Source organism: Lethenteron reissneri, unplaced genomic scaffold (assembly GCF_015708825.2).
Source record: "Lethenteron reissneri isolate LAM-NWPU_2019-01 unplaced genomic scaffold, ASM1570882v1 scaffold_160, whole genome shotgun sequence".
Classification (NCBI taxonomy): Eukaryota; Metazoa; Chordata; class Hyperoartia; order Petromyzontiformes; family Petromyzontidae; genus Lethenteron; species Lethenteron reissneri.
Genome location: NW_026891333.1, coordinates 1 through 16,211, shown reverse-complemented (window position 1 = coordinate 16,211; position 16,211 = coordinate 1). Strand labels below are relative to the sequence as shown.

The 16,211-nt window shown below is 56.9% G+C and overlaps 1 protein-coding gene across 1 annotated transcript; it reads left to right on the top strand.

The window, feature by feature from the left end:
* Positions 1–962: 962 nt before the first annotated feature.
* Positions 963–15,415, top strand: LOC133362734 (phosphoinositide-3-kinase-interacting protein 1-like; the record flags this gene model as incomplete). The annotated part of the gene is made up of 6 exons (XM_061581662.1): positions 963–1,231; positions 6,369–6,500; positions 7,340–7,504; positions 14,057–14,229; positions 14,805–14,913; positions 15,337–15,415. Coding segments are annotated over exons 1-6 (758 nt in total), but the record flags the coding sequence as incomplete, so codon positions are not given.
* Positions 15,416–16,211: the final 796 nt, after the last annotated feature.

Genomic DNA, 16,211 nt, shown 5'->3' with positions numbered 1-16,211 from the left:
AAAAAAAAATCATTGCCGTGGTTTTCCCACCCGATGATGATTGCTTGTGTTGCAATGGAAACGTCGTGATTTTATGTATTTGTCTACCCACGTGACTTTACCCAAAGAACCAGAGAGTATGGATCTCTGCAGCCACGAAAACTTAAAATCAATATCCACACGACGCTACACTCTCTCGCTATGACGTCACCTCTCCCTCTGCGTCGTGACGTCACCATTTAAAATCCCCCGCGTCGTGACGTCACCGTTTACATTTTCTGTGTTATGACGTCATCATTTAAATGCCCGCTCTCGCCCCTGCATCGTGACGTCACGTTTTGAACTTCCCGCTGTACGTCATGACGTCATGGTTTAAATTCCCGCTCTCGCTCCCCCTGCGTCGTGACGTCACCGTCCAGTCGTCCCTCAACTTGTCCCCGCCCTCTGCGTCGTGACGTCACGTTTCGAACTCCCCGCTGTACGTCATGACGTCATAGTTTAAATTCCCGCTGTCGCCCCCTGTGCGTCGTGACGTCACATTTCGAACTCCCCGCTGTACGTCATGACGTCATAGTTTAAATTCCCGCTGTCGCCCCCTGTGCGTCGTGACGTCACATTTCGAACTCCCCGCTGTACGTCATGACGTCATAGTTTAAATTCCCGCTGTCGCCCCCTGTGCGTCGTGACGTCACATTTCGAACTCCCCGCTGTACGTCATGACGTCATAGTTTAAATTCCCGCTGTCGCCCCCTGTGCGTCGTGACGTCGCCCCCCCTCCCCTCATCCTTGCCGCTCGCTCTGCGATGACGTCACGTGTTGCTGGGGTGGGGGGGACGCCAAGCCGGTATGCAAATGAGGCTCGCGGATGCCGCCAGCCAATCACGTCGCGTTGCTTGGGCTCGTACTCGCACCCCATTGGCTGGCGGGTCCCCCCAACCCCCCCCCCCGCTGACCCTCATTAGCATATTGTTTACCAGCTCGAGCCGGCTTCAACAGACCGCAGGGCGCGCTGTGGCGGCGGCAGCAGCAGCAGCCGCATCGCCTCAGACGGGAGGCGACAGATACAAATTAAAGTTTCAGTTTAAACAAAAACAAGTTTTGTTGTTCAACTTTAAAAGTTGACGTTGTTCTAGTGGCGAGTGTCCTTGCGAGATGGCAGTGCCACAGCTGCTGATGGCGACGATGATGTTGGCGATGATGATGTTGGCGATGATGATGGCAAAAGTTGGACCGGCGGCCGCAGCCGTAGCGGGTAAGTTTTAGTGAACAACAACCACAACAACCACAACAACAACAACAACAACAACAACCACAACAACCACAACAACCACAAACAACAACAACAACAACCACAACAACAACTACAACAACCACAACAAACAACCACAACAACCACATCAACAACAACAACCACAACAACAACAACAACAACAACAACAACAACCACAACCACAACAACCACAACAACAACAACTACAACAACCACAACAACCACATCAACAACAACAACAACAACCACAACAACAACAACAACAACAACAACAACAACCACAACAACCACAACAACCACATCAACAACAACAACCACAACAACAACAACAACAACAACAACCACAACAACAACAACCACAACCACAATAACAACCACATCAACAACAACAACCACATCAACAACAACAACCACAATAACAACCACATCAACAACAACAACCACATCAACAACAACAACCACAACAACAACCACATCAACAACAACAACCACATCAACAACCACAATAACAACCACATCAACAACAACCACAACAACAGCCACAACCACATCAACAACAACAACCACATCAACAACAACAACCACATCAACAACAACAACCACAACAACAACAACAACATTGCCGCTGGTGGCGTTCGCGACGACGCCGTCTCTGTGCGCGGGTCTTTGTTTGCGAGTGGCACGGACGCTTCGTGACGAGCGGTGAAGTCTTCTCGCCTCCTGCTGCTGCTGCTGATGCTGCTGCTGTGGTTGTTGTGGTTGTTGCAGCGATGTTGTTGCTGTTGTTGTGGTTGTTGCAGCGATGTTGTTGTTGCAGCGATGTTGTTGTTGCTGCAGAAGCAGCGATGTTGTTGTTGCTGCAGAAGCAGCGATGTTGTGGTTGTTGCAGCGATGTTGTTGATGTTGTGGTTGTTGCAGCGATGTTGTTGATGTTGTTGTGGTTGTTGCAGCGATGTTGTTGTTGTGGTTGTTGCAGCGATGTTGTTGATGTTGTAGCGATGTTGTTGTTGTAAAAGCAGCGATGATGTTGTTGTTGTTGATGTTGTTGTTGTAAAAGAGGCGATGATGTTGTTGTTGTTGATGTTGTTGTTGTAAAAGCAGCGATGATGTTGTTGTTGCTGCAGCAGCAGCGATGTTGTTGCTGTTGTAGCGATGATGTTGTTGTTGATGTTGTTGTGTTGTTGTTGCTGCAACAGCGATGTTGTTGTTGTTGATGTTGTGTTGTTGTTGCTGCAACAGCGATGTTGTTGTTGTTGTTGACGCCCTCTGATGGAGTCTGACTGGTAAAGAGCGAGACGCCTTCAAACAATTGAACTCTGCCGCCATTCCCGAGTTCCCTGCCCTGAGGTTGTCGTCCATCGCCGCCCCTCCGTGTCGCTCTGTGGGCCCTCGGTGGATGTACTGGCTCCCGTCACGGGAACGTGGAATTTCCCCCCGCAGTGGCGCTACAACCACAGCCCACGACCCTCGATCTGATGATGTCACTGTTGAGACCGCACACATTCAGTGTTGTTACACTGGCGGTGAATACTGTGGTGGGTGGTGGTGGGTGAGTGGTGGGTGGGTGGGTGAGTGGTGGGTGAGTGGGTGGGTGAGTGAGTGGTGGGTGAGTGGGTGGGTGAGTGGGTGGGTGGGTGAGTGGTGGGTGAGTGGGTGGGTGGGTGGGTGAGTGGTGGGTGAGTGGGTGGGAGGGTGGGTGAGGGTGAGTAAGGGTAAGTGGGAGGGTGAGTGTGTAGGTGAGTGTGTGGGTGAGTGAGTGAAAGTAAGTAGGAGGGTGAGTGGGTGAGTGAGTGAGGATGAGCGTGTGTGTGAGTGAGAGTGAGTGAGGGTAAGTGGGAGGGTGAGTGAGTGGGTGAGTGAGTGAGGGTGAGTGGGTGAGGGTGAGTAAGGGTAAGTGGGAGGGTGAGTGTGTGGGTGAGTGAGTGAAAGTTAGTGGGATGGTGAGTGAGTGGGTGAGTGAGTGAGGGTGAGTGGGTGGGTGAGTGGGTGAGTATGAGTGAGAGTGAGTGAGGGTAAGTGGGAGAGTGGATGAGTGAGGGTGAGTGAGGGTGAATGAGGGTGAGTGAGTGAGGGTGAGTGAGTGAGTGAGGGTGAGTGCGTGTGTGTGATTTGGTGAGTTGGGTGTTTTTAACGAAATGGACATCTGTGAAAAATCGCTGTATCGTTCATCGGATTCCTCCAGGAAAACTAAATATTCTGGGGGAGTGTGATTTGGTGAGTGAGTTGGTGAGTGAGTTGGTGAGTGAGTTGGTGAGTGAGTAGGTGAGTGAGTGATTAAGTAGGTGGGTGAGTGTGTCAGTGTGTCATGATGAAGGGCCATTGCCCGAAACGTTGCCCATTGTCACACACAGTGTCGTTAGTGTTGAGTTGGTGGTCTGTGAATGGGTGGGGACCAGTCATGGGACTCCCCTAGGTCTACTCAGCCTTTTATGATGACCCCGGTGCGGTGAGTCGTAAACATCGCCACTGGGGAGACAAAGGCGGCCGGGCAAGGTGGTGCTACTCGCAGCACTTGCCCCTACAGCCCTGCTGCAGGCTACCTGGGGGAGCTTTGTCTGTGTGTGCATCATAGGTGGTGCTACTAGCAGCACTTGCCCCTGCAGCCCTGCTAGAGGCTACCTGGGGGAGCTTTGTCTGCGTGTACATCATAGGTGGTGCTACTCGCTACTAGCAGCACTTGCCCCTGCAGCCCTGCTAGAGGCTACCTGGGGGAGCTTTGTCTTTCTAGTCGAGTGGGTCGGTGGGTGAGCGTGTGAGACTGAGTGTACACCGAATGGTCAATGCCCGAAACGTTTATTCTGTTTTCCCTTAAAGGCCACACAGAGTGTGTTGTTTTTTTTAACACACACAGACACACACAGACACACGCAGACACACACACACTGACAAACACAGGCACACACACACTGACTCACACGCAGACACACACACACTGACTCACTCACACGCAGACACACAGACACTGACACACACTGACACAAAGACTCGCACGCAAACACACTGACACACAGACACACACACACACACTGACACAGACTCACTCACACACAGACACATTGACAAACACAGACTCACATAATTGAGACAAAGACTCACACTGACAAACACGCAGACAAGCACAGACACACACACACTGACACAAAGACTCCTGACACACAGACTCACACACACGCAGACACACTGACACACACACACACTGACACGCACGCACTGACACACACGCAGACACACACTGACACAAAGACTCACTGACACGCAGACTCACACACGCAGACACACACTGACACAAAGACTCACTGACACAAAGACTCACTGACACGCAGACACACACACACGCAGACACACACACACTGACAAACACACAGACACACACACACTGACACAGAATCATTCACACGCAGACACACACACTGACACACACACTGACACACACACTGACACACACACTGACACAGAGACTCACTGACACAGAGACTCACTGACACGCTCACTGACACACACACTCACTGACACACAGACTCACTGACACGCACACTGACACACACACACTGACACACACACACTGACACACACACACTGACACAGAGACTCACTGACACAGAGACTCACTGACACGCACACTGACACACACACTGACACACACACACTGACACAACGACTCACTGACACACAGACTCACTGACACGCACACTGACACACACACTGACACACACACACTGGCACACACACACTGACACAGAGACTCACTGACACAGAGACTCACTGACACGCACACTGACACACACTCACTGACACACAGACTCACTGACACGCACACTGACACACACACTGACACACACACTGACACACACACACTGACACAACGACTCACTGACACAGAGACTCACTGGCACGCACACTGACACACGAAGCCTGTGTCTTACATAAGCTACATTTCACACCACCACCAGCAGCAGCAAGCAGTCAACAATGTTTAGTGTTTAACTTCCCTGGCTGCCAAAACACACACAACACACTGTGGCGGTAACATTACGTAATCGTCAGCAGCACCAATGTACACAAGCCTGTTATCTCTATAGCCGCAGTTATTAAGATAGTTGGTTGGCAGATCTCGTGGTGGTGATTGTGGTGGTGGTCGTGGTGGTGGTCGTGGTGGTGGTCGTGGTGGTGGTGGTCGTGGTTGTGGTGGTGGTGGCTGTGGTGGTGATTGTGGTGGTGGTCGTGGTGGTGGTCGTGGTGGTCGTGGTGGTCGTGGTGGTGGTGGTCGTGGTGGTGGTCGTGGTGGTGGTGGTCGTGGTGGTGGTCGTGGTGGTGGTGGTGGTGGTTGTGGTCGTGGTGGTCGTGGTGGTGGTGGTCGTGGTGGTGGTCGTGGTGGTGGTGGTGGTTGTGGTCGTGGTGGTCGTGGTGGTGGTGGTCGTGGTGGTGGTCGTGGTGGTGGTGGTGGTCGTGGTGGTGGTCGTGGTGGTGGTGGTGGTGGTGGTCGTGGTGGTGGTCGTGGTCGTGGTGGTCGTGGTGATGGTCGTGGTGGTGGTGGTGGTGGTGGTGGTTGTGGTGGTCGTGGTGGTGGTTGTGGTGGTGGTCGTGGTGGTCGTGGTGGTGGTGGTGGTGGTCGTGGTGGTCGTGGTGGTGGTCGTGGTGGTGGTTGTGGTGGTCGTGGTGGTGGTTGTGGTGGTCGTGGTGGTGGTGGTGGTGGTGGTCGTGGTGGTGGTCGTGGTCGTGGTGGTCGTGGTGATGGTCGTGGTGGTGGTGGTGGTGGTGGTGGTTGTGGTGGTCGTGGTGGTGGTTGTGGTGGTGGTCGTGGTGGTCGTGGTGGTGGTGGTGGTGGTGGTCGTGGTGGTCGTGGTGGTGGTCGTGGTGGTGGTTGTGGTGGTCGTGGTGGTGGTTGTGGTGGTCGTGGTGGTGGTTGTGGTGGTGGTCGTGGTGGTCGTGGTGGTCGTGGTGGTGGTGGTCGTGGTGGTCGTGGTGGTCGTGGTGGTGGTGGTGGTCGTGGTGGTCGTGGTGGTCGTGGTGATGGTGGTCGTGGTGGTGGTGGTGGTTGTGGTGGTGGTTGTGGTGGTCGTGGTGGTGGTGGTGGTCGTGGTGGTGGTTGTGGCTACACGGTGTAGCTTTGTCGTTGCAGGCTGCGTGGAGGGCCGGGGGGAGCTGTACCGTGGCGCCGAGTCGACGACCGCCGGGTCGGGACGCTGCCTCAACTGGGGAGCCGTTGTCAGCAGAGACTACGACACACAGCGGCACCCCGATGGCGACACGGGTACGGGCTGTGTGCGGTGGGGGGCTGTGTGTGGTGGGGGGCTGTGTGTGGTGGGGGGCTGTGTGTGGTGTGGGGGGCTGTGTGTGGTGGGGGGCTGTGTGTGGTGGGGGGCTGTGTGTGGTGGGGGGCTGTGTGTGGTGGGGGGGGCTGTGTGTGGTGGGGGGCTGTGTGTGGTGGGGGGCTGTGTGTGGTGTGGGGGGCTGTGCGGTGCGGGGGGCTGGGGGGCCCTGCCACGCTATGCACCCCCCCCTCGCCACCCAAACACAACAGTGGAAAAGCAGTGTGAGAGTGTGTGTGAGTGTGTGAGTGAGTGAGTGTGTGAGTGTGTGTGAGTGTGTGAGTCTGTGTGTGAGTGAGCGAGTGTGTGAGTGTGTGTGTGAGTGAGCGTGAGTGAGCGAGTGTGTGAGTGAGTGAGTGTGTGAGCGAGCATGGGTGAGCGTGAGTGAGCGAGTTAGTGTGTGTGTGAGTGAGTGAGCTAGTGAGTTTGTGAGTGAGTGAGAGTGTGAGTGAGTGAGCTAGCGAGTTTGTGAGTGAGTGAGAGTGTGAGTGAGCGCGTGAGCGAGTGAGAGTGTGAGTGAGCGCGTGAGTGTGTGAGTGAGCTAGCATGTGTGAGCGAGTGAGTGAGTGAGTGTGTGAGAGCGAGTGTGTGTGAGTGAGCGTGAGTGAGTGTATATGAGTGAGTGAGCGAGTGTGTCTTTGAGCGAACGAGCCTGTGTGTGTGAGTGAGCGTGAGGAGTAGACGTGTGGTGGTGGTGGTGGTGGACATGTGGTGGTGTTGGAGGTGTGGTGGTGATAGTGGAGGAGGAGGACGACTCTTCTGCTTGTGTGTCCACCCCCAGGAGTGGGAGACCACAACTTCTGCCGGAACCCGGACGGTGCGCCGAGGCCCTGGTGCTACGTGGCGCCCGTGGTGGGGGGGGGCTCCCCCGTGGGGGGGGGCTCCCCCACGGGGGGGGGCTCCCCCGGGCCTCACCGGGCCTACTGCTCCCTCACCCCGTGCACCGGTACAGGCAGAACCCGGCTCACTCACTCACTCACCAAACCACCCATCTACTCACCCATTCACCCACCCACCCAACTCACTCGCTCGCTCACTCACTTACCCAACCGCTCACCCATTCACCCACTCACCCACCTACTCACTCACCCACCTACTCATTCACCCACTCACTCACCCACTCACCCACCCAGCTCACTCACCCAACCGCTCACCCACCTACTCACTCACCCACCTACTCACTCATCCATTCACCCACTCACCCACCCAACTCACTCACCCACCCACCCACCTACTCACTCGCTCGCTCACTCACTCACCCACCTACTCACTGGTGACACCCACCCACCCACTCACCCACCCACCTACTCACCCACCCACCTACTCACCCACCCACCTACTCACTCACCCACCCACCTACTCACCCACCCACCTACTCACTCACTCACCTACTCACTCACCCACCCACCTACTCACCCACTCACCCACCCACTCACTCACCCACCCACTCACAGCAGCCACATCAGACGTTACGACATCTCCTCGGCACACTAACTGCTCCACTGCCGCTCGTAGCCTCACTCCGGCACGGCGTGTGGTGACGCTGGCGATGTCTGTGTGGCGCTCGGCACGTGAAGGCCTCAGAGACCGGGAATCGGCGATCTGGCCGACAACGTGTCCAGGGAGGCAGCTCCATGTCCGCACAGCGGCGTGAAGGAGGACTGAAAGCTTCTGTCACGGAGCGATGTGTGTGGGGGGGGGAGCACGGGCGTAGCTTGGCATGAGCTGTGCGTGACCGGGTGGCGTCTTGCGTATGGGGGTGTAAGCGTGGCGCAGAGCTCGCAAACGGGTTTTGATTCCGTACCCGTACCCGTACCCCACCGCACCAGGGTCGCAAATGGGTACCCGTACCCGTTCCCTACCCGTACCCTACCCGAAATGAGTGACAAACGGTGACTCACCAGTGACTCACGGTCTACCCGTACCCGGCCGCACCAGGGTCGCAAACGGCTACCCGTACCCGGGTAGCCGGCTATCGGGTAGGGTACGGGTATCGGGTGCCCGGTTGCGACCTCTGGCGTGGCGTGAAGGTCTGTAGGGGGGAGGGCATTTTGTCCAGGACTGTGAGGGCTGTTTATGCAGCAGCAGCAGCAGCAGCAGCTTGTTGACGGGTTATGGAAGTTGGCACTCACGGACGGAAACTGACAACATCACCTGAGTGTCGGGGTTGATGTCACCAGGACGCTTGTGCCAGGCCAGGTGCACCTTGAGGCTACCACGTGAAGTGTCGAACGCCCGCTGGCAGGAGGTCACGGGGCAGACCCAGCAGGTGCCACGGGTCGACTGACCGAGATGACCGAGATGACTGGCTGATGCACCACCTGTGCCCCCTACTGTGCCAACTTGCTGTGCTTTAGCCACCCGGCGCTCCGCTCGTTGTTGTGAGCGTCGCTCCTCCGCCCTCCGTTGTTGTTGGAGGGCGACTGCCTCCAACTGCCCAGTAGCGTCCTTCACGAGCCTCCCCCACAGAGGCCGATCTTGACACCGCTGGTACCAGTCATCGGCGCACACACACGCACACACACGCGCTTGAGGCAAGTGCTGTTAGCGAGCACCTATGAAGGCCGGCACGGCACATGAGAGGGGGTGGGTGGCCAGCACCACGCCCGGCCGCCTTTGTCTCCCCAGTGCGAGCGATGTTTACTGCACTACACCAGGTACTCATGTTGAGGCTGAGTCGACCTAGGGGAGGCCCAGGACCGGTTGAGAGAATCGTCACCGGTGTTGGCCGTGAGCGGGGATCGAACTCGGGTCGCCGGGTTAGCGGGTTCAGCGTGGCAAGCGCTGCACTGCCGCTCACCACTTCAACACAGACTCACACAGACACACACACACTGACACACACACACTCACACACACACAGACACTCGGACACACACACTCACACACACAGACACACACAGACACACACAGACACTCGGACACACACACACACACAGACACACACAGACACACACAGACACTCGGACACACACACACAGACACACACAGACACTCGGACACAGACACTCGGACACACACACACTGACACACACTGACAGACACACACACTGACACACTCACACTGACACACACACACTGACACACACACTGACACACACTGACACACACACACTGACACACACACTGACACACACACTGACACACACTGACACACACTGACACACACACACTGACACACACACAGACACACACAGACACACACACTGACACACACAGACACACACACTGACACACACTCACACTGACACACACACACACACTGACACACACACACTGACACACACACACTGACACACACACTGACACACACACACTGACACACACACACTGACACACACACTGACACACACTGACACACACACTGACACACACACTGACACACACACACTGACACGGCTCACGGCTTCTCAGCCGCTTAGTGACAGGGGGGACCCCTCCCATCGTGGCTCCGCCTCCCTGCTGCTCCTCCACCAATCAGAGGCGACAACAACAGCGCGGCTCAGCCAATGGGCTCTCGCCGTTACGACGACCGCACGCGGCTACAACAACAACAGCCGAGTCACCGAGCGGGGCGGTGACGTCACCACGGCGCCTTGTGCCAGGCTAGGTGCAGGTCATGGGACAGACCCACGTGGTATAAGTTGACTGCTGTGCCAGGCTAGGTGCAGCAGGTCACGGGACAGACCCAGCAGGTGCTATGGGTTGACTGCTGTGCCAGGCTAGGTGCAGCAGGTCACGGGACAGACCCAGCAGGTGCCATGGGTTGACTGCTGTGCCAGGCTAGGTGCAGCAGGTCACGGGACAGACCCAGCAGGTGCTATGGGTTGACTGCTGTGCCAGGCTAGGTGCAGGAGGAGGTCACGGGACAGACCCAGCAGGTGCTGTGGGTTGACTGCTGTGCCAGGCTAGGTGCAGGTCACGGGACAGACCCAGCAGGTGCTATGGGTTGACTGCTGTGCCAGGCTAGGTGCAGCAGGTCACGGAACAGACCCAGCAGGTGCTATGGGTTGACTGCTGTGCCAGGCTAGGTGCAGGTCACGGGACAGACCCAGCAGGTGCTATGGGTTGACTGCTGTGCCAGGCTAGGTGCAGGTCACGGGACAGACCCAGCAGGTGCTGTGGGTTGACTGCTGTGCCAGGCTAGGTGCAGCAGGTCACTGGCACACGAGGTGGTGGGTGGGTGTCCACCACTGAGGAGCGATCTTCACTCCACCACCACCACCACCAGCTCGTGGACACGGAGGCTGCCGCCGGGAAAGCGGCTTGTCACTTGAGGCAGCCAACAACAACACGGGAGGGAGAGGCTCAGAACCGGTCGAAATATTTTAGTGTTTTTATTTGTCCATGAGCGGGAATCGATGTCGGGTCGACGGGTTCATAGCTCAGCGTGCTAACCACTCACACAGACTCACACAGTCTCACACACAGTCTCACAGTCACACAGCCTCACACATAGTCACACAGTCTCACACACAGCCACTCACACAGCCTCACACACAGTCACACAGACTCACACACAGCCTCACACAGAATCACACAGACTCACACACAGACTCACACACAGACTCACACAGACTCACACACAGACTCACACTCATGATGATGGTGATAGGGTGATGGCGGTGATTATGGGGGTGATAGTGGTGGTGGTGGTGGTAGCGGTGGTGGTGGTAATGATGGTGGTAATGATGGTGGTGGTGATGGTGGTAATGATGGTGGTAATGATGGTGGTAATGATGGTGGTAATGATGGTGGTAATGATGGTGGTAATGATGGTGGTGGTGATGGTGGTAATGATGGTGGTAATGATGGTGGTAATGATGGTGGTAATGATGGTGGTGGTGATAGTGGTGGTGGTGATAGTGGTGGTGATAGTGGTGGTGGTGGTGATGGTGGTGGTGGTAATGATGGTGGTGATGGTGGTGGTGATAGTGGTGGTGATGATGGTGGTGATGGTGGTGGTGATGGTGGTGCTGCTCCTGGGGCTGGTGTTGGGTGGGAGTGTAAAGCACGGGAAGCCAACCAGAAGGTGCAGTCACGTGATGCTGGAGGGGGGGGGGGGTAGGAGGAGGAGGAGGAGGGAGGCTTAGTGGGGGCGGAGAGGAACTTTGCTGACCTTGTAAATCTTCAGGAACAACAACAACCTCCTCGCTCACCCACCCAGTGACTCACCCACCCACCCAGTGACTCACCCACCCACCCAGTGACTCACCCACCCACCCACTCACTAACCTACTCACTCACCCACCCACTCACTCGCTAACACACTCACTCGCCCACTCACTCACTAACCTACTCACCCACCCAGTGACTCACCCACCCACCCAGTGACTCACCCACCCACCCAGTGACTCACCCACCCACTCACTCGCTAACACACTCACTCGCCCACCCACTCACTAACCTACTCACTCACCCACCCACTCACTAACCTACTCACTCACCCACCCACTCACTCGCTAACACACTCACTCGCCCACTCACTCACTAACCTACTCACCCACTCAGTGACTCACCCACCCACCCACTCACTCACTCGCTAACACACTCACTCGCCCACCCACTCACTAACCTACTCACTCACCCACCCACTCACTAACCTACTCACTCACCCACCCACTCACTCGCTAACACACTCACTCGCCCACTCACTCACTAACCTACTCACCCACTCAGTGACTCACCCACCCACCCACTCACTCACTCGCTAACACACTCACTCGCCCACCCACTCACTAACCTACTCACTCACCCACCCACCCATTGACTCACCCACCCACTCACTCACTCACTCGCTATCACACTCACTCGCCCACCCACTCACTAACCTACTCACTCACCCACCCACCCAGTGACTCACCCACCCACTCACTCACTCGCTAACACACTCACTCGCCCACCCACTCACTAACCTACTCACTCACCCACCCACTCACTAACCTACTCACTCACCCACCCACTCACTAACCTACTCACTCATCCACCCACTCAGTGACTCACCCACCCACCCACTCACTCACTCGCTAACACACTCACTCGCCCACCCACTCACTAACCTACTCACTCACCCACCCACTCACTAACCTACTCACTCACCCACCCACTCACTAACCTACTCACTCATCCACCCACTCAGTGACTCACCCACCCACCCACTCACTCGCTAACACACTCACTCGCCCACCCACTCACGAACCTACTCACTCACCCACCCACTCACTAACCTACTCACTCACTCACCCACCCAGTGACTCACCCACCCACTCACTCACTCGCTAACACACTCACTCGCCCACCCACTCACTAACCTACTCACGCACCCACCCACCCACTCACTAACCTTCTCACTCACCCACCCACTCACTAACCTACTCACCCACCCACTCATTAACCTACTCACTCACCCAGTCACTCACTAACCTACTCACTCGCCCACCCACTCACTAACCTACTCACTTACCTACCCACTCACTAACCTACTCACTCACCCACCCACTCACTAACCTACTCACTCATCCACCCACTCAGTGACTCACCCACCCACTCACTCACTCGCTAACACACTCACTCGCCCACCCACTCACTAACCTACTCACTCACCCACCCACTCACTAACCTACTCACTCACCCACCCAGTGACTCACCCACCCACCCACTCACTCACTCGCTAACACACTCACTCGCCGACCCACTCACTAACCTACTCACTCACCCACTCACTCACTCGGCCACCCACCCACTTATTGACTCACCCACCCACTTGCTAACTCATTAATCCACTCATCCACCCACTCAACCACTCATTGAGCCACTCATACTCAGGCAACCACTGACCCAGCCTCTCAACAAGCCTAGCCAATCGATCACCCATTCACCCACTTACTCACGCACCCTCTCGCTCGCTCACCCACACACCCAACCACCCACTCACCTACTCACCCACTCGCTCACCCACACATCCACTCACCCACTCACCTACTCACCCCCCTACTCACCCACTCACCCACTCATCTACTCACCCACTCACCCACACACCCAACCACCCACTCACCTACTCACCCCCCTACTCACCCACTCACACACCTACTCACCCACTCACCCACTCACCCCCCTACTCACCCACTCACCTACTCACCCACACACCCAACCACCCACTCACCTACTCACCCACTCACCCACTCACCTACTCACCCCCCTACTCACCCACTCACCCACTCATCTACTCACCCACTCACCCACACACCCAACCACCCACTCACCTACTCACCCCCCTACTCACCCACTCACCCACTCACCCACTCATCTACTCACCCACTCACCCACACACCCAACCACCCAACCACCCACTCACCTACTCACCCCCCTACTCACCCACTCACCCACTCACACACCTACTCACCCACTCACCCACTCACCCCCCTACTCACCCACTCACCTACTCACCCACTCACCTACTCACCCCCCAGGGCACTCTGCCTGTGTGCGCTGCCTGTAGGAGATGGTGGGACGTCGCGCATGGAGGTGGAGCGATCTCCCCCCCCTCCCCCCTCCTCCTCCTCCTCCTGGGCCCCCCGAACTCGGGGCCCCCCAATCCTGCGAGACCCCCCCACGGACTCCGGAGTGGGGGGCCAGGCCAGCTACTCACCTACTACACCCAGCGGGGGCCTGGTGAGTGTGAGTGGGGGGGGGGGGGTGGTGAGTGGGTGGTGAGTGGGGGGGGGGTGGTGAGTGTGAGTGAGTGGTGAGTGGAGGGTGAGTGAGTGGGGGTGGTGAGTGGGGGGTGAGTGTGAGTGGGGTGGTGAGTGGGGGGTGAGTGTGAGTGGGGTGGTGAGGGGGTGGTGAGGGGGTGGTGAGTGAGTGGGTGAGTGGTGGTTTTAGGGGGTTGGTGAGTGGGTGTTAGTGGGTGGTGAGTGGGTGGTGGGTGAGTGGGGGTGGTGAGTGTGAGTGGTGGTTTGAGGGGGTTGGTGAGTGAGTGTGAGTGGGGTGGTGAGGGGCTGGTGAGTGAGTGGGTGAGTGGTGGTTTAAGGGGGTTGGTGAGTGGGGGGGGGGTGGTGGTGAGTGGGTGTAGAGATGTGTAGCCTCTAGTTGTGACATCTCTGTGTGTGTGGAGATGTGTACGAGATCTCACCGTGACATCTCTGTGTGTGGAGATGGGCGCTGCTGCTACTCGCTACTGACAGCACTTGCCCCTGCAGCCCTGCTCGAGGCTACCCGGGTGACCTTTGTCTTTGTCTCCCCCCCAGCTCACGGGGCTGTCTGGGGGACCCCCACCCCCCCGGCTGTCTCCTGTGCTGCCCGACGCCCAGAGGTCTTCGGGGAGCAGAGGGCAGAAGAAGGACCTGGGCATGATGGGTAAGGCAGCTGCCTCCCCACACGGTGGTGGTGGTGGTGGTGGTGATGGTGGTGATGGTGGTGGTGGTGATGGTGATGGTGGTGATGGTGGTGGTGATGATGGTGGTGATGGTGGTGATGGTGGTGGTGGTGGTGGTGATGGTGGTGGTGGTGGTGGTGATGGTGATGGTGGTGGTGGTGATGGTGGTGATGGTGGTGGTGGTGATGGTGGTGGTGGTGATAGTGGTGGTGATGTTGATGATGGTGGTGATGTTGATGATGATGATGGTGGTGGTGATGATGTTGGTGGTGATGATGGTGGTGATGTTGATGATGGTGGTGATGTTGATGATGATATTGGTGATGTTGATGATGGTGACGATGTTGATGATGATGATGGTGGTGATGTTGGTGTTGGAGGTGATGGTGGTGGTGATGTTGCAGGTCACGTGATTGGGATCTCCATGATGGTGATCATCCTGCTGGCTGGAGGAGGAATCTCCTTCATGTACATCCGCAAGAGGTGAGCCACTCACTCACTCACCCACTCACTCACCCACTCACTCACCCACTCACTCACCCACTCACTCACCCACTCACTCACCCACTCACTCACCCACTCACTCACCCACTCACTCACCCACTCACTCACCCACTCACTCACCCACTCACTCACCCACTCATTCACCCACTCATTCACACACTCATTCATCCACTCACCCACTCACTCACCCACTCACTCACCCACTCACTCACCCACTCACTCACCCACTCACTCACCCACTCACTCACCCACTCACTCACCCACTCACTCGCCCACTCATTCGCCCACTCATTCGCCCACTCATTCGCCCACTCATTCGCCCACTCAATCGCCCACTCATTCGCCCACTCAATCGCCCACTCATTCGCCCACTCACTCGCCCACTCACTCGCCCACTCACTCGCCCACCCACTCGCCCACCCACTCGCCCACCCACTCGCCCACTCATTCGCCCACCCACTCGCCCACTCATTCGCCCACTCATCCGCCCACTCACCACCCCACCCACCCCACTCACTCACCACCCCACTCACTCAGTCACTCACCCTCCCACCACCCCACTCACTCACCCACCCACTCACTCACCCACTCACCCACCCATTCATTCACCCACTCATTCACCCACTCATTCACCCACTCATTCACCCACTCATTCACCCACCACCCCACTCACTCACGCACCACCCGACTCACCCGCCCCACTACCCCACTCACTCACCCACCTACCCACACCCACCACCCACACCACACCCACAGCACCACATCACCCCCGCCC